This window comes from Dipodomys ordii, unplaced genomic scaffold (assembly GCF_000151885.1).
Source record: "Dipodomys ordii isolate 6190 unplaced genomic scaffold, Dord_2.0 Scaffold209, whole genome shotgun sequence".
NCBI lineage: Eukaryota > Metazoa > Chordata > Mammalia > Rodentia > Heteromyidae > Dipodomys > Dipodomys ordii.
Window position 1 is genome coordinate 1,168,213 of NW_012267425.1, and position 25,810 is coordinate 1,194,022.

Genomic DNA, 25,810 nt, shown 5'->3' on the forward strand with positions numbered 1-25,810 from the left:
GTGGTTTTCAGAGTCTGTTTGTGGACAGTTCCTTTTCATTCCACAACTCTTAGAAGCAGGGTGAATGGAGCACTATTAACTCTGATTCCTGAGGAGGCTGAGCACTGTGTCTGAGTTCAGACAAGGAATATTTTGATGATGGATCAGGCCCAGGCACTGACCAGAAGAATGGGCCCTTGCCTGACAGCCCCCAGTGTACGAGGCCTGACCTCTTTGGTTGCTGGATTGTGGAAAAGACCCAGGGAATCTAGAGGTGCAGCCTGGGTGGCAGGCAGGTCCTGGTGGGCTTCCATGCAACAACTGACGAGCAGAAAATACTGAGCTGTTCCAGCACCCAAGCAGGCCGTTCAGGTGGCCACTGCCCCTGGTGGACCTGACTGCTGCAGTGCCTTATGTCTGACCTAGATGTGGCCATCCAGTGTTAGCCCATCTTGACTTCTCTTCATTGGGACGCGTGTATGAGAGGGCTCGCCAGCACAATCCACTCTGCCCCAGCTCTTGAAATTGCCATGGAAAGCCTCTTACTTTCTGTCTCTCCGTTTGTCCCCACAGTCCCCAGGGAAAAGCCTTTCGCTCTAAAGTGGAGTTGATTGCATACTTCGAAAAGGTAGGCGACACCTCCTTGGACCCTAATGATTTTGACTTCACGGTAACTGGGAGAGGGAGCCCCTCCCGGCGAGAGCAGAAACCACCTAAGAAGCCCAAATCTCCCAAAGCTCCAGGAACTGGCAGAGGTCGGGGACGCCCCAAAGGGAGTGGCACTGGGAGACCCAAGACAGCGGCCTCAGAAGGTGTTCAGGTGAAAAGGGTCCTGGAGAAAAGCCCTGGCAAGCTCCTCGTCAAGATGCCTTTCCAACCATCGCCCGGGGGCAAGGGCGAAGGGGGCGGGGCCACCACTTCGGCCCAGGTCATGGTGATCAAACGCCCCGGAAGGAAGAGAAAGGCCGAGGCCGATCCCCAGGCCATTCCCAAGAAACGGGGCCGAAAGCCCGGGAGTGTGGTGGCGGCGGCTGCTGCCGAGGCCAAAAAGAAAGCCGTGAAGGAGTCTTCCATCCGGTCAGTGCAGGAGACCGTGCTCCCCATCAAGAAGCGCAAGACCCGGGAGACGGTCAGCATCGAGGTCAAGGAAGTGGTGAAGCCCCTGCTGGTGTCCACTCTTGGTGAGAAGAGCGGGAAGGGACTGAAGACCTGCAAGAGCCCTGGGCGGAAAAGCAAAGAGAGCAGCCCTAAAGGGCGCAGCAGCGCCAGCGCCTCCTCACCCCCCAAGAAGGAGCACCACCATCACCACCACCACTCAGAGTCCCCAAAGGCCCCGACACCACTGCTCCCACTCCCACCCCCACCCCTGCCTGAGCCGGAGAGCTCTGAGGACCCCACCAGCCCCCCTGAGCCTCAGGACTTGAGCAGCAGCGTCTGCAAAGAGGAGAAGATGTCCCGAGGAGGCTCACTGGAGAGTGATGGCTGCCCCAAGGAGCCAGCTAAGACTCAGCCCGCGGTCGCCACCGCCGCCACGGCCGCAGAAAAGTACAAACACCGAGGGGAGGGAGAGCGCAAAGACATTGTTTCATCCTCCATGCCAAGGCCAAACAGAGAGGAGCCTGTGGACAGCCGGACGCCCGTGACCGAGAGAGTTAGCTGACTTTACACAGAGCGGATTGCAAAGCAAACCAACAAGAATAAAGGCAGCTGTTGTCTCTTCTCCTTATGGGTAGGGCTCTGACAAAGCTTCCCGATTAACTGAAATAAAAAATATTTTTTTTTCTTTCAGTAAACTTAGAGTTTCGTGGCTTCAGGGTGGGAGTAGTTGGAGCATTGGGGATGTTTTTCTTACCGACAAGCACAGTCAGGTTGAAGACCTAACCAGGGCCAGAAGTAGCTTTGCACTTTTCTAAACTAGGCTCCTTCAACAAGGCTTGCTGCAGATACTACTGACCAGACAAGCTGTTGACCAGGCACCTCCCTTCCCACCCAGACCTTTTCCCCATGTGCTCATTAGGGATAGAGAGCCACTGAGAGGACACTCCCATTTTCGGTGCCATTGGTGCCCCGTCCACAGCTCCCCCTAGTATCGCCCCCCCCCACAACCACAGTGGGACAGGGAGGCGTGAGGCAAGAAAGACCGTCGGATTCTTTAGAGAAGACGGCGGAGAAGGCCAGTGTCTGTGGCCCACATGATCCCACCGTGGTGGCACAAGTCTGGCCCCATGCCAGCCCCAATCCAAAACTGACAAGGACATTTCATGGAACAGTAAAGTGGCACCTGTCTGCTCCAACTCTGACATGGCTAGGAAGGAGCCCTGAACTTCTGGGTGTAGACTGGCCTGGGCCATGGGAGAGGGCAGCCTAGGGTGAGGTGGCATTGCCCCTTATCAAGGCCTGTCTCCCAGTGGGTGGCACTAGAGAGAAGCCATGGAGGTGGCAGGGCGAGGCACAGGCAGGCTGGCCCAAGGCCATGTCCAGCCTACAGCAGGGTAAGAGAGATTCCTAGTTGGTCAGAACAGTCTGTGACTAGTAGTTAGGGACTTAGCAGGAGGGACGAGGAAAAGTAGGGAGGAGAGGAAAATGTTCTTCCAATTACTTTCCAGTTCTCCTTTAGGGATAGCTTAGAATTATTTGCACTATTGAGTCTTCATGTTCCCACTTCAAAACAAACAGATGCTCTGAGAGCAGATTGGCTTGCATTGGTGACACTGTCCCGCAAGCCACCAGACGTGATGGTGTTCAGAACTACCTGGATCTGTATATACCTGCGCTTGTTTTAAAGTGGGCTCAGCACATAGGTTCCCACGAAGCTCCGAAACTCTAAGTGTTTGCTGCAATTTTATAAGGACTTCCTGTTTGGTTTCTCTTCTGTCCTTCCATTTCTGCCAGTCTTCATTTCTTCCCCTTCTTCTCTTCCCCCTACCTCCCAGTTCATGCCCTTCTGTTCCAGGCAGCTGCAGTGCCCAACCAAATGCTGAGCTGACCCCAGTAGGCTTCAGCCCTTAGGACTCTCCCTGCCCTACTGCCCACTGCCAGCACCAGCCTCACCATGTCTCAGCCCTGTGAGAGCCCTGGGCTCTGCTGAGTCTGCCCTGGCCTCTAGAGAGTGAGAGGGTCACTAGGTCTTGCTCTCCTAGGTCGCCCCTCTTCCCTGGTTTAAAAAACAATTTTTAGCCGGGCGCTGGTGGCTCACGCCTGTAATCCTAGCCACTCAGGAGGCTGAGATCTGAGGATCACGGTTCAAAGCCAGCCCGGGCAGGAGAGACCGTGAGACTCCTATCTCCAATAAACCACCAGAAAACTGGAAGTGGCGCTGTAGCTCAAGTGGTAGAGCGCTCGCCTTGAGCTGAAGAGCTGAGGGACAGCGCCCAGGCCCAGACTTCAAGCCCCACGACCGACAAAAAAAAAAAAAAAAAATTTAAAAAAAAAGGTAAAAGGCTTTTCCGACCCTGAACAATGAGCCTTTCCACCCGTCTACTATCAAAAAATGGGGGTCAGGGAAGCTGGGGCACATTTGGTAGCTGAAAGAGGCACAGAGCTCCCACTCAACCCCACCGTGGCCTGCCAGAGTTATTGAGTGCCGCCACAGGGGCCCTGCGCCCACCGTCCTTGTCCCACTGAGAAGTCTAGGATCTAGCACAGTGTAGCAGGGCAAAGGCAGACTCTTGAGACTGAGCTCTGGGAGTGGCAGCTGGGCTTCCCCCACCACCACCACCACCACCACCACTAAGTCCTTTTCTAGTGGAACGGTTTAGCTTTTACTCCCTGGAGACGGGGTGGAGCCTGCACACCACGAGTTTCCATCACTGGTCTGTCTGTGTGGCATGGGGTTTAGAGGCTTGGGCTTGCTGTGAGGTTTTCATTAATCAGTTTTCATTTGGGACCCCAAAGTTTTAACCTCCATTCAGGAAGTCCTTATCTAGCTGCATATCTTCATCATATTGGTATATCCTTTTCTGTGTTTACAGAGATGTCTCATATCTAAATCTGTCCAACTGAGAAGTACCTTATCAAAGTAGCAAATGAGACAGCAGTCTTATTCTTCCAGAAACACCCACAAGGCACGTCCCATGTAAGCTGCTGCCATGAACTGTCAAGTGCGTGTTGTCTTGTGTATTTCAGTTACTGCCCCCCAGCTTCCTTGCTACAGTGTAGTAGTCATGAAGGAGTGAAACATCATAGAAACTGTCTAGCACTTCTTTGCCAGTCTTTAGTGGTCGGGAACCGTAGTTGACAGTTCCAATCAGTAGCTTAAGATAAAACTGTGTTTGTCTCTTCTGGAATGGTTAGAAGTGAGGGATTTTTTCCCCCATTCTGTTTGTAGAGTCATAGTTGGACTTTCTAGCATATTTGTATCCATTTCTTATACTGCAAAAGCAACTCCTGCAAGCAGACTCCGCCAGCCAGGCCCCATCCCTTCTGCCTGCTTTGCTGTTGGTCCTCCAGTCTCACTTCTGACTCCTCACCAGGAAGGGAAGTGGGGATCACAGGAGAGTATTGGGAATCCAGAATGAATCCTTTGGAACTCTTCTTCCTCTAAGGACAAAAGGTCCCTGCTCTGCAGTGGCCTCACGCTGCTGGCAGTCCCGAAGGACACTAGTCCACACAAGCATGTCACCAAGAGATGTTTGTTGTGGTCAGCTGCGGGTTTTGTGAGCTAAACTTAGTCCAGTGAAATGTGGCTCCTAGGCTGGGTGCCATCTGGTCCTAGGAAGAAGAGTTTAGGGGCCACTAGCCGTTGTGCTGCCTGGGCTGCTTAAGCACTTGTGGTTAGGAGCATAGTGCTTCAGGTGGCATTTTCTTTCCCGTGGGCCTCGTCTGCAGCTCCTTTGATCCTCAGCTTTCCCTTAGAGTTGATTCCAAAACTGCAGATGGTACCTGCAGCTCTTTAGGGTTTTCTCCATTTCACTTTCTTCCCCATTCCATTTCCCCCCAAAATAGGTATCTTGAGTCAGTGGCCTTCAACCAGGCAGCTTTGGCCATTTATCACACTAGCAGCCAGGGGTACTGTAGCTCACGGGCTGCTTCTGCCTTGGGGTCGGGTTGACAAGAGGTTGGAGGGAAAGCCTTAAGCCATGGGATACTCACAAGCTGTGGCTGGTCCAGATTTGGGATGTGACCTGGATTTATTTGTATTCAAACATAATGAAGAATTTAGGAGCTAGCCACCAGCCTTCAGATACCTGGGGCTGGGTTGTTAAGGTCACATCCAGTCAGTGTCCCTAATCCTGGTCTAGTTGTTAGGTACTACCTCCTCTCCCAACAGAAAGCTGTATGTCCTCCAACTCCTCCCAGGTATCATCGTGCTGGTCTGGCCCTGTTCTGCCCTGTTCTGCCCTGCCCTGCCCTGCCCTGCCCCGTCCTGCCCTGTCTTGCTCTCTAGTGGCTCTGTCATATAATCAGCGAAATTGTCAGCCTTCACAGTGCAGTGAGCTGGGGACCCTTGGCCATGGCCAGGCTCTGGGACAGCGCCTTTTTGCTAATGCTGTATTCCTATAAGAAAAGGCACAGGGAACACTTAGAAATGCCACCTCCCCCAAGTCTCTCATTGCCAAACTAGCCAAGGATGCCAGTCTTAGCTAAAGGGATGGTTAAAAACTATGACCCTGGTATGGGTACAGACAACACAGTGGTAGCATTCCAGGCTAGAGGCCACAAGCATTGGAAATGGGAATCAAAGCCGCACCCAAATTGTCGCCTGCTTCTGTACCCAGCGTGTCATTTACTGTTGACAGTGATCATGAAAAAGGGTAAAAACCAGAAGCAGACTACGAAGTTTGGTGGCGGGAGGAGTTTCCTTAGCTGACAAGACCTCTGGATTTTAAATAACTTTTACTAAGTAGCTTAAGCCCAGGAACGAACAAAGGGGTATGAACTGGATTCACCAGGTGGGACCAAGTGCATTTTATTCAGCCCAAGTTGAGGCTCCCAGAGCATTCCGGACAAGCTCTCTGGGCTGACTGAGCTAAAGGAGATCACAGGTCCTGGTCCTTTTGAGAAAACCTTTGCGTATCTCTCATTGTAGCCTGTACCTTTGCCCCAGATTATGTCCTGATTCAGTTGCTCAGACCTAGAGATTCTAGGAGTTGTGGCATAGACTTTGGGAAGGAAGCAGTTTCTAGAGCTCCTATACGCTGTGATAGAGGTAGCAGAGTGCCCAGTTGAAGAGGGCCTGGGGAAGTAGGGATTGGGCCAAAGCCAGGACAGATGCAGCAGAGCCCCAAGCCTGGGCTAAACCCTCTGCTCCCTCTGTGTCCTCTTTTCACTCTTCCTCCCTGCTCTCTGCTTCAGTGAACCAGCTCTACTCTGAAGGGATTCGGTGATTCTCTCCATTTTGGTGTCTTTCTTTCTCTTTTAGATACTCTATCAATCTTTAGAAGAAGCTTAGTCTAATTGTTATAAATCGCTAGGATACTGCCTCCCCCAGGGTCTAAAATTACATAGCAAAGGGGAAAAATTGAACACTGAAACCAATTCTCAACAATGTAGAAGGAAAACCTTGAAAACATTTAGCAGAAAATTACATTTTGATGTTTCTGAATAAGAGCAAGCTTTTGCAAAAATGCTAATCTAAAAATACTTAATGCTTGGCCTAAGATGTCTGGTGAGTGTTACTGGCAAAAGGAATTCCAGTCTGAAGCCTCCTGCATCTGAGGTAGAACGAGGGACCTCTTGAGGTTCTGGGCCTTTTATCAAGAGAACGCCATTCAATTGCTTGGGGAGCAGTCCCCAAGGACATAGCGTGTGACCCTGTTTGTTATTTGGGTGGTATGGAGGCTGGTAGCCTGACTGGTCCCAAAGCTACAAGAGGCTTTCTCTGTGTGTAGAGAGTAGAACATTCACCAATGAGAGGGAAAGCTTGGCACCACACCACTTCCCGCTCTCTGGCCTCCTGCGCTGGGACCTCCCTTCCTCATGCCTCCTATTCTGCTCCCCCTAGAGAGGTCTTGGGTGCAGATGAAGTGGCTGTGTGGCAGGCACCCCAGCATTCCATTCTGAACTTGCTCCTCCCCCCAGAGCCTCTTGCTGCCTTTCCAAGCCATCTGCTTACCCTCTTGGGAGGCAAAAGAACCTCTGGGGTGAAGGAGTGAGGGCAGACCCCTCCCGGCCCCCAGGCTTCACCCAGACCAGGCCTCAGATCCTCACAGAACAAAGTCTAGCCTTTGACTCCACGAACATTTGCAAATGGCCTTTGCCCTTCACTCTTCCCTCCCATCTTACCTTTTATCAGGTCCTGCTCAGCAGTGAGAGCAGATGTGGTTTAAAAAAAAAAAAAAAAAAAGGCCGTGAGGGTTGGCTCCTGCCCACTGATAGTCCCTCTCCCCGCAGTGTTCGTGTGTCAAGTGGCAAAGCTGTTCTTCCTGGTGACCCTGATTATATCCAGTAACTTATAGACTATACACATAGGCCTGCTTTATCTCCTCTATCCTGGGCTTTTGTTTTGCTTTTTAGTTTTGCTTTCAGTTTTCCTGTCCTTTTTTATTTTGTGCACCGACTAGACACACAAAGCAGTTGAATTTATATATATATATATAAATATATCTGTATATTGCACAGTTATAAACTCATTTTGCTTGTGGCTCCACACAAAAAAAGACCTGTTAAAATTATACCTGTTGCTTAATTATAATATTTCTGATAATCATAGCATAGGACAAGGGAAAATAAAAAAAAAAAGAAAAAAAAGAAAAAAAAAGACAAATCTGTCTGCTGGTCACTTCTTTGGTGCAAGCAGATCCGTGGTCTTTTCTCGCTTCTTTCAAGGGCTTCCCTGTGCCAAGCGAAGGAGGCTCCAGGCAGCACCCAGGTTTTGTACTCCATTTCACCTGTGCTTGTTGAAGGGGTCCCAGATTCTGGGTCCAGAAGAGTTCACCTCAGCAGGTGGATGCAGGAGTACTCCCTTGACCTGCTGAAGTCAACTTCGTGGGCACAGCCTGGTCCCCTTCATCTCGGGGCAGGGGGGAAGCTGGAGGGCACAGGGTGGGGTGATGCCCCAATCCTTCCAGTGATCTGGTGAGGGTAAGCCCATGTGCAGCTGGCCTGAGAGGCCTCCCCAACACCCCTACCGGCGAGGCTCAAAGCATCTCACCCTGTCCACTTTGCCCGGTCCAGGGGCTGGAGGGGAGATGGGAGACCTAGCCTAACTCTAGACTGGTGAGCTACACCAGGTAGAATGCTAGACACCCCAGAATCACATACGACAGTCCGGTAGGTCCCATCCAGGAAGTAGCAAAGACTCCAGAAACATCCCTTTCTCTTCTCCCCATTCCCATAAGTAATTGCATTTGCTTTTGTAATTCTTAATGAGCAATATCTGCTAGAAAGTTTAGCTGTAACAGTTCTTTTTGATCATTTTTAAGTCATTCAAAACACCAAAAAAATAAATTCCAGAACTTGTTCTTCCAAAGCAGAGAGCATTATAATCACACCAGGGCCAAGATCTGTTTCCCACCCACCCACCCAACATCGCTTCTTCTGAGGCCAGAATCCAATTGAGACAATTGTAGGCCCTCAGAGTGGCCCGACTCCTCTTGGGCATGTTGGAGGACTTAAGGCTGGGGCAGCCTCTGGGTCCACGTTCCTCCAGAGTCTGCTCCAGTGCGCGATCAGTATTAGTAGTAGATCGCGACATTTCTTTCCCAGCCAGCCTGGTATGGAGGCAAGAGGCTATTGTTGCTGATTTGTCAGCCACTGACCCGATGGGTGACCACATGTGTCCCCCATTCTTTCTGACTGGCCTGAAATCAGCACCCAAAGTTAGCCTCATGGGTTGCCGTCTAGCCCCGCCCAGTTCAGTGTTTCTGAGAGAGCTGGACAGTGGAGTACAAAGGCTTGCCGAACTTCAAGCCTGCTCCTTCCCTTGCTACTACCATGGCCTCCTTTTCCATTTGATTTGTCACTGCTTCAATCAATAACAGCCGCTCCAGAGTCAGTAGTTGATGAATATATGACCAAATATCACCAGGACTGTTACTCAATGTGTGCCGAGCCCTTTCCTCTTGCTGGGCTCCCCGTGTACCTGGACACTGTAATGTGTGCCGTGTTTGCTCTCCTCCTCTTCCTCCTCCTTTCCTTGCCCTCGCCTTGTCTTTCTGGGGTTTTTCTGTTTGGGTTTGGTTTGGTTTTTATTTCTCCTTTTGTGTTCCAAACATGAGATTTTTCTCTACTGGTCCTTTTAACTGTGGTGTTGAGGCTTATATTTGTGTAATTTTTGGTGGGTGAAAGGAACTTTGCTAAGTAAATCTCTTCTGTGTTTGAACTGAAGTCTGTATTGTAACCCTGTTTAAAGTAATTGTTCCAGAGACAAATGCTTCTAGACACCTTTACCAACAAGGAAAGCGTTTGGAGGGAGGGGGATGGCAACCGAAACAAGAGGGCTGATCTGAAAAGATGACCCTTGCCCTGATCAGCCAGAAACCGCCCAAAGAGGGAGTCACGTCCCAAGCCACAGCCGCTCTGTGGCCGTTTTCAAAGTCACAGCAAAACCAGTTTGGGTTCCACCCAGTGGATCCTTCCAGCTCCACACCCCTGGATTCTTAGCATCATTGTTTTTGAGGAAAGACAAAATTGATGCTCCTTGAGAGCCAGGGGAGGATGGGAGAGTAGAGCTTCTGTGTCATCGCTGAAGAGGGTGGGAGGGAGGGAAGAAGAGATTACTTAGGCCTGAGCTTGGAGTCAGATGCCTCACTGTGGGGCACAGGGGAGGCCAGTGGGCTGGCTACTTCCTACCTGATGTACCTTTTCCTGGACAAAGCCAGACAGTAGGTATTATTATCTCCAAGGCATGCATGCTGTGGGGAGGGGAGAGAGCATTACTATCAGGACACTTCTGTCACACCCCATCCTATCCCTGCATACACATCACTAATGAGATATCTGCATTCCCCACTATCCCAGGGTTATAAAATGACAGCAGAGTGTCTCTCTCGCCTCCCCCCCCCTACACTTCTCTTTCACTCTCTCCCCACCCCTCCTCTCTGCTGTCATCTAATCCCCAGCAAAATTTGGATATGAGACACTCCCTTCTCTTTCCATGGCAAACAGATCCTTCGCAATGAAGTACAGATTGTTCTGGGCTCGTGGAACAGGGACAGAGCTGTGCTCCCTTCTTGCTTCAGGCGAGGAAAGTGCTATGTGTAGTGATCACTTGCACGTGGAGTGGAGTCCCTGGAAGAATCAGGCAAGGTGTCTGCCCCTCCCAGCCCAAGTCCTGCTCCCTTCTGCCAGCCTGAAGGCTGAGACCTGTGGGCCAGTGTGCTGCCAGTGACAGGCCGCCCCGTGCTGAAAGCTGGCTCCAGCCTGGAAGCCTGTGTGAGGTTGAGCTGGGCGCATAGGGCATGGGGAGAGACCCGGGACAGACTTAGCTGGAGGGGGTCTTTAAAAAGCCCTCTGTTGCATTCACCTTCGGTTTTTGTGTTTTGGGACAATTACTTTAGAAAATAAGTAGGTCGTTTTAAAAACAAAAATATTGATTGCTTTTTTGTAGTGTTCAAAAGGTTCTTTGTGTATAGCCAAATGACTGAAAGCACTGATATATTTAAAAACAAAAGGCAATTTATTAAGGAAATTTGTACCATTTCAGTAAACCTGTCTGAATGTACCTGTATACGTTTCAAAAACACCCTCCACTGAATCCCTGTAACCTATTTATTATATAAAGAGTTTGCCTTATAAATTTACATAAAAATGTCCGTTTGTGTCTTTTGTTGTAAAATCAAGTGGTTTTTCATAAGGTTCTTTTACTATTTGAAAAGATGGGCAGCACGCAGTTTTATTTTATTTTTGTAAGTTTTTTAATACATGTGAAAGCAAAGAATACTCAGCATGCCTTTCTAAGTGACGCGTTTGCACCTTTTGTTGGGAAGTACTGTATCCTGTGCTGTTAGCATTCTCGATAAACCTCTCTGTGAAAGTGACTCAAGGTCTGGGCTTTCATTGTAAGTCAGCAGTCCCCTCCAGTTCACCTGACAGCATGCTGGTGCACTTGATTGTTTGATCTGGCTGCTTCTGAACGTGGCTAGCCACTGTCAGGACAGCGGAGGGCGGGAAGGGAAACCGGCTTCATGTGCTGGCCTCCCTGGCATCCTTAGCCTGCTCCACGTCAGTGCTTTCCAGACACACTGCTCCAGCACATGATGGGGAGGGCCTAGTACTAATATGCCTGCAGCACCACTATCTTCTTCCTGACCAGTATGGTAGGGGCACCTTCTAGGTCCTGAGATGTTGTGATGTTTTTGTGTGCACTCCCCTCCCCCCCAGCACTGACTCCTGTGCTCCATACTAGCCAAAAACATTCACATGGCCCTTCTGATGTCTAACCAGCCTTTCCCACTGGGCAAGTGCATGCTGACGGACTTCCCAAAGAAGGCTCTTGTTGTCTCTGACTTCTCAGGCGGCCCCTGATGCCACAGTTGTCCTCATTAGGCTTGTGCTGGGCTGCAGTCAAGGAACATGCACAGATCAGAGGGACTGTGAACTGATTCAGTCTGGGTCACATGCAAATGTAGGCACACCTACAAGAAGCTTCCCTCTCACTCCTGCCTTTGAATGTTACATGAAAGTGTTGGAAACTCAACCTGTAGATAATTGGGCATCTGTGTGCTAGGTCTGATCCAGGAGCAGATGTTCCTCGATGCATGAGGAGGACCATGTGTCTGCTTTGTAGAACTTAGCACGTGTGCACATGAAAGTCTCTCTAGTTGGCCTCTCCCAGTAAAGGCTGTCCCATAAGCCACTAGGGCTATCAGGGAAGAGGCCCTGGGATGGACCTTTTTTCTGGAATCAGTTGTAAGTCTCTGAGAGGACATGTTAGTGGGAAGGAACCATTTGCAGTTGGAATGGAGAGAGAATGAGGAACTGTCAAAGGAGACCACCTGTTGCTGCCTGCGAGTCTTTCCCACTCAATAGGGGAGTCAGACAAATGAAGGGGCTTGGACTCCCGCCAGCCCAGTGTGCATGAGTTGGAGTTCAGCCTTGCCTAGTAAGGGTTGCTCAGGTGACACATGACAACTCCTGGCTTCAGGGACAGCATACATTTCAGCACACCTAATGAGTGGCTTAATGCAACAGAGGGACTTGACACATGCTGGCAGAGGCTGCCTCGGAATGGCCCTGTAGGCCCCTCTGAAGAGCTAGGACTCCATAGGAGGGCTTGGGAAACTTGAGCGATTTTCTCCAGCAAAGTGCTGTGTCATTTGTGCCCAAGAAGATCATCTGAGCATTGATCCTGTGTGCAAACCAGTGTATTCATGCAGGTAAGAAGTAATGAATGGTTAACAGCAAGTGGTGGGCTCAGGGAGAAGTGGGGTACTCCAAAGAATTCAGTAGTGACTGATAAGATGTGGGTTATAGAGTGTCCAGTTCTGGGAAGGTGGCTCAGTGGTAGAGAGCTTGCTTCGCATACATGAGGCCCTGGTTCGATTCCTCAGCACCACATAAGCAGAAAAAGCCGGAAGTGGCGTTGTGGCTCAAGTGGTAGAGCGCTGGCCTTGAGCTGAAGAGCTGAAGGACAGGGTCCAGGCCCCACAATCGACAAAAAAAATGTCCACAAGAGCCAAAGAAATGCATAGCTGGAGGACATTGGGGGAGTGGGAAAGAGAAACCCAGGAGGCCAAGAAGTAAACAGGTTGTGTCCTGAGCTTGGTAATTGACAATTCAAAACAGAGGGTAGAAGCTAGGCTGGTGGCTCAGGCCTGTTAATCCAAGCTACTCAGGAGGTTGAGGTATGAGGATCAAGAAATGAAGCCAGCCAGGACAAATAAATCCACAAGACTCTTTGTCTCCAATTAACCAGCAAAGAGGTGGAAGGAGAGATGGGGCTCAAGTGGTAGAGCACCAGGTGTAGAGCAGAAAAAGCTAAGTGCCCAGGTCTTGAGTTCAAGCCCCAGGAGCTGCAGAAGGGGGGGAAAAAAGGGTGGGTGAAACTGCTGGACCCTGATGAACTCACGGAGGAAGTTAAAACTGAGCCACTGTGACTCAAAGAGCAAGGGACAGCGGAGCTGAGTGTCCTACATATGGGGGTGAAGCAAAAAAAACTTTAAAACTTGGGAGGGGGAGCAGCTCACACCTGTAATCCTAGCACTCAGAGCTGAGATCTGAGGATCATGATTCAAAAGACAGCACATCTAGGAAAGTTCATGAAACTCATCTCCAATTAACCACCAGAGAGCCAGAAGTTCAGCTGTGGCTCAAGTGGTAGAATGCTAACCTTGAGTGAAAAAGCTCAGGGACAGTAGTACTGAGGCCCAGAGTTCAAGTCTCAGGACCAGCATAAATAATAATAATGACTTAAAGCTGGGCACCAGTTGCTCACAGTTGGGATCACACTCAGGAGGTTGAGATCTGAGGATTGTGGTTACAAGCCCCAGCAGGAAAATCTGTGAGACTCTTACCTCCTATTAACCATCAAAAAAAAAAAAAAAAAGGCAGTGGAGCTGTGGCTCAAGTGGGAGACTGCTAGTCTTGAGCAAAACAATAAAGCTCAAGACAGTGCCACCAGTCCTGATGTGTTCAAGCCCCAGGACCAGAACAAAATAACTTAAAGATAAATGCCAGATGCTGGTGGTTCATGCCTGTATTTCTAGCTATTCAGGTGGATGCGATCTGAGGATCACAGTTTGAAGCCAGCCCAGGGAGGAAAGTCCATGAGACTCATCTCCAATTAACCACCACGTACAAAAAAAAAAAAAAAAAGGTCAGAAGTGGATGTATAGCTCAACTGGTAGAATGATTGCTCTAAGGAAAAAAGCTCAGGGACAGCTACCAGGTACTGAATTCAAGCCCCAAGACAGGCAAAAAAAAAAGGGGGGGTAGGGGTACTGGTGGCTCACACCTGTAATCCTTGCTATTCAGGAGGCTGAGATCTGAGGCTCACGGCTCAAAGCAGCCCAGACAAGAAAGTCTGAGAGAGAAATATCTCCAATGAACCACCAGAAAACTGGAAGTGGTGCTGTGGCTCAAGCGGTAGAGCACTTGCCTTGAGCTGAAGACCTAAGGGACAGCGCCCAGGCCCAGAGTTCAAGCCCCAACAACAACAACAAAAAGAATGCCAGAAGAGGAGGTGTGGCTCAAGTGGTAGAGCGCTGGCCTTGAACCAAAAAAAAACCCAAACTCATGGACAGTGCCTAAGCCCTGAGTTCAAGCCCCATGACTGGTGCAAAAAAAAAGGGGGGGGCTGGGAAGGTGGCTCAGTGGTAGAGCGCTTGCCTTGCATGCATGAGGCCCTGGGTTCCATTCCTCAGCACCCCATAAGCAAAAAGAAAAAAGCCGGAAGTGGCGCTGTGGCTCAAGTGGTAGAGCGCTAGCCTTGAGCTGAAGAGCTGAGGGACAGCACGCCCAGGCCCAGAGTTCAGGCCCCACAACCGGACCCAAAAATATTAAAAAAAAAAAAAAAGACAGTGTATCCATGTGCTAGTAAGGAGCCTGCAAAGAAGAAAAAGTATCAGGTGGCAGAAACAGTATCCAGGGCATTGACCTGGTGTGTGGTGTGCAAGTTTCCAGATCTTCTGTGCATTCAGCACTAACCACAGCCAGGCAGTCAGGGAGGCTTTTTAAGACCCACACCGGACCCTATCCTGTCTAGAATTCTGACTTTCCACTGCCTGCTAAGTAAAGCCAAACTTCTCCACAGGGCCTCTCAGTGGCTTTCCCCAGGTTTGGCATTAAGGTGCCTTTCTGGAACATTCTGTGCCTTCCCTGTGCCCTTTAACCTCTGAGCCGTAACCCATCCTTCAGCTGTCCATTCTGACCATTCCCTCGCGGTGGAGAGTCGAAACCCCGGGCCGGCGCGCTCATTACATCACGCGGGGTCCCCATTTTAGCCAGGGCTCCTTCCACCACCACCCCTCTGCCCCCCCCCCCGCTCGGCAACCGAGGGCGGCACGTGACGCCCCCGTGTGGTCGAGGGGCGAGGCGCGTGAGGCTGGCAAGATGGCAGCCGATCGGAGCACCGCCCCTTCCGTCTCGCCGGGCGTCGCACGAGGCTAGCTTGAAGGGGAAGTGAGTCAGTGTCCGCCAACCCAGCCGGCTCAGGCCCGCGTCCGCCGCGGCCCCGAGAGGCCCCGGCCTGGCGGCGGCCATGGCCGGGGGGCCGGGCCCGGGGGAGCCCGCGGTGCCCGGCGCCCAGCACTTTCTGTATGAGGTGCCGCCCTGGGTCATGTGCCGCTTCTACAAAGTGATGGACGCCCTGGAACCCGCGGACTGGTGCCAGTTCGGTGGGTGGCAGCGGGCAGGCGGGGCGCGGGGGGCGGCGGGGGCGCGGGATCGGCACGGCGGGGCCTGATGCACCCCGCCCCGCAGCGGCCCTCATCGTGCGCGATCAGACGGAGCTGCGGCTGTGCGAGCGCTCACGGCAACGCACGGCTACCGTCCTGTGGCCCTGGATCAACCGCAACGCGCGCGTGGCCGACCTCGTCCACATCCTCACGCACCTCCAGCTGCTGCGTGCGCGAGACATCATCACAGCCTGTGAGCGCGCGCAGCCCCGGGAGCCCCGGGGGCCCGGGGGATGGGGAGCGGTGGGAGGGCACCCGCACCGAAGCCAAGGAAGAGATGGCAGGACTCCGCGGGCTCCTCTGCCATCTGAGCCTCAACTTTCCTTTCCTTCCTTGGCGACCCAGGGCACCCTCCTGCCCCCCTCCTTCCCCCAAATGCCACTGCTCCCAGGCCCAGCATCGTCTCTGCCCCCTCCGAGGCCAAGTCCTGGAGTCCCCGGAAGTCACAGCCCTCCACCTCCACCCTCCTCTCCCCAGGTAAGAGGGCCCAGGTGTTGGGTTTCCTGGTTGGTTGCCATGGCATTAGACTGCGCCGCTGGGCGCTGGCCAGTCTCTCATGCGCTTTTTTTTTTCTTTTCTGAAGATCTTCCAGGCTTCCAGACCCACTCAGGGCCTGATGTCTGCCCCGTCCCAAGCTTTGCTTCCCTTTGGCCACAACTACCCTCTCCAGCCCTTTCCTCCACTAAGGTAGGTGCCCTCTGCCCCCACCCCCTATTGTGAGGAAGGAGGAAGAAACAGCCTCTGCTGCACCAGGAAGCCTTGGTGAGCCAAGGAGGGGGGTCAAGAGGAGTGGAGGGGGGGTGGAGGCAGCCAGGGTCCTGGGGGCGTGGTGCCCAGGCAGAGACAGGGAGAAGACATGCACCTCACCTCATCCAGGATCTCTTCCAACAGCCAAGCCCAGAGAGCCCAGTGCCCTTTCTGCAGACGGTCCACCCTTCCCCTTTCTGCTGGCCCTTCAGTGAGATTTCCCAGGGCACCCGAAACTTCTCCAAGGAGCTCCTGATCGGGGAGGGTGGCTTTGGGTGTGTGTACCAGGCAGTGATGCGGAATACCACCTATGCGGTGAAGAGACTGAAAGAGGTAGGTGTGGCCTTCCAGCACCTTCCAGCACCATCTACCAGTCCTTGTTTCTCCAGTCCCTCCCTCTCATCATCCCTCACCTTTCCATCCCCACCTTCCTCCAGCTTCCCCAAGCAACTCCTTCAGTCCTGATTCCAGTTCAACAGCCCTAGTCCCTCCTTGCTGGTCCAGACAGGTAGCGTTGGAAGTGCTGGTGAGCCTGGCTCATGCTGCCTACTTTCTCTGTCCCTTCCCTACCACGCCCTGGCTGTAGGAGGCTGACCTAGAGTGGTCTGTGGTGAAGCAGAGCTTCCTGACAGAGGTGGAGCAGCTGTCCAGGTGAGCTTCATGAGTCCCTCCTGGTACAGGGAGAGCCACAGCAGGACCCCATCTGTCTCTAGGACTGTACACCACAGGGCCTAGCTCCCTTGGGCTCCCAAGGCCTCCTAGGCCTAGGCAAGGAAGCAGCAGGGACTGCCCACCCAGTCTGTCCCAATGGAAAGAGAATGTCCTAGACAGCCACTTTGGTCAGTCATGGGGCTTGAAGTCTGGGCCTGGACACTGTCTCTCAGCTCTTTAGCTCAAGGTGAGCACTCTATTACCCCTTGAGCCACAATGCCACTTCTGGTTTTCTGGTGGTTTATTGAAGAGTCTCACGGACTTACCTGCCTGGGCTAGCTTTGAGCCATGATCCTTAGATCTCAGCCTTGTGAGTAGCTAGGATTACAGGGGCGAGCCACTGGCGCCACTTTTTTTTCATGTGTGCATATATCAGTCATGGGGTTTAAAGTCTGGGCACACCCCCTTAACTTTTCCACTCAAGGATGGCACTCTATCACTTGAGCCACAGCTCTACTTCTAGCTTGGACTGGTTAATTGAAAATAAGAGGCTCATGGATTTGTCTGTCCCCGCTAGCTTTGTACTACTATCCTCAGATCTCAGCCTCCTGAGTAGCTAGGATTACAGGTGTAGGCCACCAACACCCAGCTTTAGACTCCACTCTTTCAAACAGGTTTCGTCACCCAAATATTGTGGATTTTGCTGGTTACTGTGCTGAGAATGGTTCCTACTGCCTTGTCTATGGCTTCCTGCCCAATGGCTCCCTAGAAAACCGTCTCCACCTTCGGGTAGGCTCACCCTCCCTGGCACCTTTCCCAGGACACACTCTTGGCACCTGGGCTGCCCTGGGCACAGGCTTGGCCTTTGTAAGCGGGCCTCTCACCAGGCAGAGCCTGGGCTGCTGGTTCCCTTACGGTACCTAGCTCAGGGTTTGGCCTGAGATTGCTGTGAAAGTCTTTCATGCGTTCTTTCACTGGCTGGCCTCTAAAAGGGGGATTGTTGGCTAAAGTGTCTCCTCTGTGCCAGTGGAGATGCTGAAGGCCTTCATCAGCTAGCTCCTGAGGAACGGGCATTGGTGGGCACAGGCTGTCTGTCCAGCTCTACCAGAGGCTCCACCTCCGTGACGGGCTCACAAGAGGCAAGGGCAGAGAACACACAGAGCAGCAGCTTCCTTGCTTCCTCACTGAAGCTGTGTTGGGGGAGGAGAGCAGAGGGAAAATGTCCTCAAGAGCTTCCTAACCGCTCAGGGGCAAGGACTGACCTGCAGAAACCCAAGCCCGAGATACGGTCTGCAGCTATTTCGCAGTCTTAAAGTGACTTCCCAACGTGTTGCGCCTGCTCTTTCAGAAGGGGGGCGGGCCAAGGTTGAACAGAAGAGCAAGGAGGTTGGCTTGTTCTGAGCCACAGGGTGACAGATGCAGGGAGGGTTGTGATGAGGGAACAGCTGCCTAGCCTCCCCTGTCCATCTCTTTGCCATCCCAGAACCAGGCCAGCCCTCCGCTCTCCTGGTCTCAGCGACTGAACATTCTTCTGGGCACAGCCCGAGCCATTCAATTTTTACATGACTACAGCCCCAGCCTCATCCACGGAGACATCAAGAGGTGAGGTGGCGCTGAGCTGCGCTGTGTGCGCAGAGCCTCTGACCACGGGAAGCAGTGGCTTGCTCACCTGGGAACCGTGCCTCGGTGCCCAGTCCTGCTGGGCACAGGTGCAGCCTGAGACCTCCAAGTTGGAGGTTCCTCGGCTATTGAGCACCAGTATGTGACCTAGGGGTGGGAATGAGGTTCCCAGTGTGCCCGCCTGGTAAACTGAGGCCAAGGTATGGAAGAGAGCCTCGGAACTAGACCTAGGCAAGGAAGCAGCAGTGTTTGAGAGCAGTGCCAGCCACTGGCCATGGGCATGGGCCAGGCCTGGGCTCATACCACTCTTCCCCCTCAAGTTCCAACGTCCTTCTGGATGAGAGACTGATGCCCAAGCTAGGAGACTTTGGCCTGGCTCGCTTCAGCCGCTTTGCAGGTGCCAACCCCAGCCAGAGCAGTACCGTGGCCCGGACCCACACTGTGCGGGGCACCCTGGCCTACCTGCCTGAGGAGTACATCAAGACAGGCCGGCTGGCCGTGGACATTGATACGTTCAGCTTTGGGGTGGTAAGTCACTAGCCCCTCTGCTGGCTTTGGGGAAGAAAAGCCACCAGTAAACATAGGCAGGAGGGCCTGGAGAATTGTGTGCTGAGGCCAGGGGCTAACCGAATGAGATACTAACCCAGCTTCCACTCCAGAGCCCTCCCACCCTTTTTGTATGCCCCTTCCCCTGCACCTAATTTGTTGTTGTGAATAATTTTGCATTCTTCCCCCCCCCCTCTTTTTTTTGTGTCCATTGTAGGGCTAGAATTCAGGGTCTGGGCACTGTCCCTGAGCTTTTTCAATCAAAGCTTTTTTCACTCTACCACTTGGGCCCCAGCTCCCACTTTTGGTTTTTTTCCTCTGGCCAATTAGAGATGAGAGACTCAGGGACTTTCCTGCCCAGGCTGGCTTCGAACCATGATCCTCAGATTTCAGCCTCCTGAGTAGCTAGGGTTACAGCCACTGCCACCCAGCTTAATTTTGTATTCTTTTGCTTCAAATGGGCCCTCTAAATTCAGTTGCTTATGCTTCCCTCCCATAACACTTGGCTCTGTTCCTGCTGGGAACCAGTCCCCATCTGGCCTGTCCGGGCTGCCCCAGTGAACTGCAATCCATGTCCGTTGTAGATGTCTCCTGTCTGCACCCTGCGCATGTCTATTGAGACCTGGGGTGTCATTCTCCATCCAACCCTCTTTAGGTGGTGCTGGAGACCCTGTCTGGCCAGAGAGCTGTGCGGACACATGGTTCCAAGACCAAGTATCTGGTGAGCCTCCAGACAGCAGCAGGGAGGGAAGGATGTGCTGCTTCTGGAAACCAGCAGCTGCAGTTCCAGAGGTGGAAGGATCCAAAGCACTGTGCCCACAGAAGCCTACTGGGGGCAGGGGGAAGGGCTGCTGCTGCTGCTGACTCATCTTTGAAAGTGGGCAGGGCTCCTCACAGCTTCCTTTACCTTGCAAGGCAAAACCTGTCTTTCTTCTGTGCATCATCTTGGAGCTAGGGATGTTAACTGGTCAGGAGAGCACTTGCCTAATGTGAGAGCCCTCAAACAAAGCCATAGGCCTTGAGAGATGCCACCCGGGCTAGGGACAGGGAGGGCAGGGACAGTCCTGGTGCCTGCAGAGAGTCCGGAGAGGGCAGTGAGAGACAATGGAGTGGGATGGCAAGCGTCCCCTGGGCCCTACCAGGCAACTGACAAGTGGACGCGCCAGCTGCCCCCCACACCCCTGCAGTCCTGTCTGATCACCATGTACCAAGGTGAGACCCAGAGACAAGATTCTGCTCACAACTGCACAGAGGGCCTCAGAGCAAATAAATACCTACTTCTCACTGGGCTGCCATTTCCCTCACACCAAACAGACTTAACATATACCCAGTGTTCAGGGAAATCCTGGACCCAGAATATGTTTGACCAACGCTTGCTCTTCCCCTTTCACAAACTTCAATGCCATCCGTCACTTGGGTTCATCGTAATTTTGTGTGTGTGCTGGTCGCAGGGCTGGAACGCAGGGCTCTGTGTTCTCACTTGTCTTTCTTGCTCAAGCCTGCTGCTCTACCACTTGAGCTCTAGCTCCATCAAGGGGCTTTTGGTGATTAATTGGAGATGAGACTCACAGATTTTTTTTCTGCTTTGTTTGGTTTTGAACCATGATCCGCAAATCTCAGCCTCCTGAGTAGTTAAGATTACAGGCATGATCCACCAGCACCCGGCTTACAATTCTTTTTCTTTATCATTACATTTGCAGTGCTGGACATTGAACCTGGGTCCTTGTGCATATTGGGCAAGTGCTCTACGATTGAGCCACAACCATAGCGTTTCACTTATCCTTCTGAATGGGGTTACTTCTGTTTGAGTTACCATGGTTCCTCACTTTTGGGCTTAGTGAAGACTCAGCCCAGTGAACAAGTGCAGAAGCAGATTTGGTTTCTCCTTCCTTTACCTTCTTTAGCCATCAGTGAATCCTCTATGTGTCAGCTGCTCTGGCAGCACAAGCCTTGCTAATAAGCTAATAAGCTTGTGGCTGTCTACTTCTCCCACCAGGAAGTCAGCTGTGTAAAGTTGGGCAACACTGGACACACAGTGGTTTGGGTCTTTTATGTGCCAGTCCTAGGGCTTGAACTCAGAGCCTGGGTTCTGTCCCTGAATTTCTTTTGCCCAAAGGTAGTGCCCTACTACTTGATGAATAGCTCCACTTCTGGCATTTTTTCTTTTTTTTTTTTTTTTGGAGGGAGGTAGTTTATTGGAGGTAAGAATCTCACAGACTCCTGCTTGGGCTGGCTTTGAATGGCAGTTCTCAGATCTCAGCCTCCTAAGTAGCTAGGATTACAGGCATGAGCCACTGGCGCCCGGCCAACACTGTGAGTTTTTAATAAATTGTGAGAAAGAAGACCACTGGGTTGAGCTGGAAGTGCCTGGGGAATTCAGACCATGCTCATAGTATCTGTCCCACAGAAAGAGATGGTTGAAGAAGAAGCTGAAGAGGCTGGAGTGACCATGAAAACCGCGCAGACCACTGTCCAGGAAGGTGTGCCTGCGGATGCCTGGGCTGGTCCCATTGCTGCCCAGATCTTCAAGAAGCACATGGACCCCAAGCCTGGGCCGTGTCCACCCCAGCTGGGCATGGCCCTGTGTCAACTAGCTTGCTGCTGCCTGCACCGCAGGGCCAAGAAGAGGCCCCCCATGACACAGGTAGCCCTGGGGAAGCCAGCTGCCCATGGGGACAGGGTAGCCAGGCAAAAATCGCACATTCCAGCCGGGCACCAGTGGCTCATGTCTGTAATCTTAGCTACTCAGGAAGCTCAGATCTGAGGATCAAGGTTCAAAGCCAGTCCAGGCAGGAAAGTCTATGAAACTCATCTTCAATGAACCACCAGAAAACTGGAAGTGGCGCTGTGGCTCAAGTGATAGAGCGCTCACCTTGAGCTGAAGAGCTGATGGACAGCACCCAGGCCCCGAGTTCAAGCCCCACAACCGACCAAACAAAAAAACAAAAACCCTCCCATTCCTGGCCCACAAGAGACCACTGAACTCAGCACCTGCCTGGTCCCCTCCTGAGGACCAGTCTCCCAACATTCCTTGCTTGCCATCTGATTCTGTTCTCAGTGGCTGCCTCACTTCAGTGCAGTGAGGCTGCAAGAGATCCTGCTTTGCGGGACAGGACTCAGATCCCATATCTTGGGTAAGAGGAAAGAACTGTTCGCCGCCCCCTACTGGGGGCATTGTGCTACTGCCTTTGCATTGTCTTCCCTTTTTCCTCCTACCACTTACTCTGGTGACCATTGAGAATAGAGTCCTTGCCGGGCGCTGGTGGCTCACGCCTGTAATCCTAGCTACTCAGGAGGCTGAGATCTGAGGATCACGGTTCAAAGCCAGCCTGGGCAGGAGAGACTGTGAGACTCCTATCTCCAATAAACCACCAGAAAACCGGAAGTGGCGCTGTAACTCAAGTGGTAGAGCGCTGCCTTGAGCTGAAGAGCTGAGGGACAGCGCCCAGGCCCAGAGTTCAAGCCCCAAGACCGACAAAAAAAAAAAAAAAACAGAGAATAGAGTCCTTGGCTTCAGTGGCCATGTCGATCAACACTCCTCATGACAAGGATAAAAGGACAAAGAGCAGAGCTTTTCAGCTCCCCCAGACTCACAGTGGAGCCCAGCGCAGCAGTCTACACCCAGGGCAGGTCACTGCCAAGCTAGAGCAGCTGTGTAGCTTCAGGACGGCAGTGGGACAGGGCCACGCTGCCTAGCTGGGGGCTTCTCTGCCCATCCTGAGGGCCTCTTGTCTTCACACAGGTGTACAAGCGGCTAGAGGGGCTGCAGGCAACAACAGCAGAACCTCCTTGTGAGCCAGAGGGCATCAGCCACAGCCCCCCCTCCCCACAGGAGAACTCATACGTGTCCACCACTGGCAGCGATCAGGGCCGGGGTACCCTGTGGCAGCCTCTGGCAGGGCCCTTAGGAGAAGCAGCCCAGACTTCGCAGCGGCTCCGGAAAATCCCCAACCAGCCTGTGGAGAGCGATGAGAGTATACCCGGCCTCTCTGCCGCCCTGTACTCCTGGCGCATAGCACCAAGCTGCCCTCTAGACCCTGTGCCCCTCAGGGAGGCTGGCTTCACTCCAGGAAGCAGCGCCGCAGAGTCAGGCCACGAGAGTGGCCCGAGTCTCCCTCCCGCAGCAGTGGAAGGTAGCGGGAGCAGGAGAGGAGACCCATTTCCAGAGAGGGGCCAGGGATAGCCTGTGGAAGAAGCCTCCCCCCGCCCCGTGTTCCCCACTCAGAGCTTGTGGGAGAGGAGCCTGGAAGTGTGCATTGAGCTGACCATAGGCTTAGGCTGAGAGGGGCGCTGGGCCTGTCATCTCCCTCTTCAAGTCATGACCCATAGGTGAATGAGGAGAATCCAGAAGCTTCTTCCCTGGGCCTTCTCCCCGCCCCCCCCCCGGCCTTCTCCCCATCCCACCCCAGTCCTCCTGCTTCTGAAACCCAAGTACAGAACAAGAAAAGCTGTTAGTTCCTGGCTAGCCTGAGCTAGGTCCATGGCTCAGCCACTCAGGGCCTGGCCTCACGGGTCACTGAGAAACTGCATCCTGAGGCCCAGGAGAGGGAACCAGGGTGGAGGCAGGGAAGAGTCACAGGCTAGGATGTGACTTGGCATCACTAGAGAGCGCTCAGGGGTCATCTCTCCACAGGATCACCTCTGGACAGCTCCGCTTCATCGTTGTCATCCAGGTCGCTACAGATAGTCATCAACCCAGCCCGGCAGAAGATGGTGCAGAAGCTGGCGCTGTATGAGGATGGGGTTTTAGACAGCCTGCAGCTGCTCTCGTCAAGTTCTCTCCCAGGTACCCAGGGCCCCTCCAGCCCTGCTTCCTAGACAGCCACCCCCAGCGGAGCACCCCACCACCCCACACATACTGCAGCCGCAGCCCAGCGCTCTGCCTCTAGCTGGCCAACCAGGCGAACCCCCACCAGCACAGTGCTCCTTCGGGCTGCACCATTGAGGCCCCCATCCTGTGGGGGGGCGGGGGAGGCAGGGGGAGCATGTTAGACAGCTACTCTGTCGAACGACTTGTCAGCCCAACCTAACCCCTGCATCTCCTGGAGGAAAGGAAGCTCTGGTGCAGCTCCAACGCCACCTGACCACAGCCACCTGATCACAGCACCTTCCCGCGCTTAACCACAGGGTGCCAGGCCCCAGGTGCCAGGGCAGTGGGACGTGGGAATTTGCAATTCCATTGTAGCCGGTCCCTGCTTAGAAACTGAAGGTCTTATTTCAGACAGTGCCCTAGGTAGGCACTGAGGAGGAGGCGCGGCCCGGTCCTCAGTCTAGGGCCTCTGGAAGGCAGGGACATGCTCCCTACTGGCTAAGTGGTATTTCTTCTTTTTTCCATAGACTTTGGCCTGGAACATGAGAACAGACAGGGGCCTGAGGAGAGTGATGAATTTGAGAGCTGAAGTGTTTACCTGGGCAGATCCCCTAGAGTTGGAAGTTAAAGTTCTCATGGTGCACAGGCCCTCCCCAGCCTGCAGGCAGGAGGTCTGGGAGCCCATCCTGACAGGGGACAAACGGTGATAGCCCCTGCTATGGTGGGGCTGTGCACACAGCCAAAGAGGCGGCCAGAAGCCGCTGACAGGACACACTGACTCAAGGTCCACCTGTGGGCCAGCCTGTGGGGCAAGGCAAATGGATGGCGTGGAAGGTCAGACTGGCACGCGGTGAAAGGCTGCTGGTTACACGGGCCAAGGGGCGGTGGCCGGGGTCCAGTGCTGTACGGGAGCTGGCTCCCCTGAGACCCAAGCAGGGGCTCTGCAGCCTGAGCCTGCAGTAACCTTCAGCCCCTCGCTGAATTTTCCTCAAGTCGGGAGGGGAAGCAGCTCTTCTGCCGGAGAGAGCAGGTGTGGCCTGCCCCTCTCCAGCCTCTTGTCCGTCGTCAGCTGGAATTGGAGTATCATTTTCTTACAGTTCAGTTCACTAACAAGAATTCTGAGGCTTCCCCTAAAGAGTCCAGCAACAGCCCCCGCCTTGGATTGGCGTGTGCAGGTTTCCCTGGAGACCAGTGAGTGAGCCTAAGGTGTCTGACCCCCTCCTTCCCAGGCCATCCTTAGATGGGCTCGGGAGGCCATGCGATTGGGCTTGGGCCCAGGCACTGTGTAGCAAAAGGGCTACCACCCAAGGTCCAAGCTTTGTGTTACCACAACAGTGAGAAGCCCAAAGAAAGCAGAAGTTGAAAGCAATGTAGTAAGGGAAGGGCAACATTTTCGGGAAAAAAGAAAAATGTGACTCACATGTTTTTAGAAGTAAATCAGGTTTTGTGTAACTAAGTGTCCTGAGAGCCTTCAAAAGTAGCCAAGGAAAAAAAAATTGCCAAAAATAGCCAAGGCTCACAATGATTGTGTGTTCATACCACAAGCCACACTATGTGCCCTGAGAAGCTAGGCATTGCTCAAGTTCAAGTTGTCGTTGAGTTATAAACACTGATGTTTTGGTTGAGTAATAAAAACTTATGTTTTGATCTCTGGCTGTCCTTGTGGAGTTTGTTGGGCTTTTCTGATGCTTCCTATCTCAGGGTTCTGTGTGTGTGTGTGTGTGTGCATGTGTGTGTGTGTGTGTGTGCGTGTGTGTGTGTGTGTGTGTGTGTGTGTGTGTGTGTGTGTACATGTGCACATACGTACATGCCAGTTCTGGAACTTAAACTCAGGGCCTGTCCCTGAATTTTTTTTTTTGGTCAGTCGTGGGGCTTGAACTCTGAGCCTGGGCACTGTACCTGCGCTCTTCAGCTCAAGGCGAGCGCTCTACTGTTTGAGCCATAATGCCACTTCTGTTTTTCGAGTGGTTTATTGGAGATAGGAGTCTCACAGAGTTTCCTGCCCAGGCTGGCTTTGAACTGTGATCCTCAGATCTCAGCCTTCTGAATAGCTAGGATTACAGGCATGAGCCACCAGCGCCCGGCTTTGTCCCTGAATTTTTTTTTTTTTTGGTCCGGTCGTGGGGCCTGAACTTAGCCTGGGCGCTGTCCCTCAGCTCTTCAGCTCAAGGCTAGCGCTCTA

General features: G+C 52.8%; 2 protein-coding genes across 4 annotated transcripts in view; both read left to right on the forward strand.

The window, feature by feature from the left end:
• Nucleotides 1–1,776, forward strand: part of Mecp2 (methyl CpG binding protein 2) — a 62,486-nt gene extending 60,710 nt beyond the window's left edge. For all 3 annotated transcript variants that reach the window (XM_013035406.1, XM_013035407.1, XM_013035408.1), the window contains one exon: nt 553–1,776. In XM_013035406.1, coding sequence (XP_012890860.1) covers nt 553–1,639 — 1,087 coding nt within the window. In that variant the 3' untranslated portion in view covers nt 1,640–1,776. The remainder of the gene's footprint in view (nt 1–552) is intronic.
• Nucleotides 1,777–15,052: 13,276 nt separating this feature from the next.
• On the forward strand, nt 15,053–25,275 carry Irak1 (interleukin-1 receptor-associated kinase 1). Its single transcript, XM_013035398.1, has 14 exons — nt 15,053–15,194; nt 15,280–15,447; nt 15,600–15,731; nt 15,838–15,941; nt 16,146–16,334; nt 16,588–16,652; nt 17,327–17,441; nt 18,136–18,254; nt 18,593–18,800; nt 19,474–19,539; nt 21,226–21,462; nt 22,561–22,951; nt 23,452–23,604; nt 24,156–25,275. The coding sequence occupies exons 1-14, from the start codon at nt 15,059–15,061 to the stop codon at nt 24,215–24,217; spliced, it is 2,145 nt and encodes a 714-aa protein (XP_012890852.1). The 5' UTR covers nt 15,053–15,058; the 3' UTR covers nt 24,218–25,275.
• Nucleotides 25,276–25,810: the final 535 nt, after the last annotated feature.

Bases quoted from the DNA above. Each gene is read 5' to 3' on its own strand.
- Irak1 (XM_013035398.1), top strand. From the start codon at position 15,059: ATGGCCGGGGGGCCGGGCCCGGGGGAGCCCGCGGTGCCCGGCGCCCAG. The intron at 15,195-15,279 runs GTGGGTGGCAGC...CCCGCCCCGCAG, and splicing joins CGCGGACTGGTGCCAGTTCG to CGGCCCTCATCGTGCGCGAT. The intron at 15,732-15,837 runs GTAAGAGGGCCC...TCTTTTCTGAAG, and splicing joins CTCCACCCTCCTCTCCCCAG to ATCTTCCAGGCTTCCAGACC.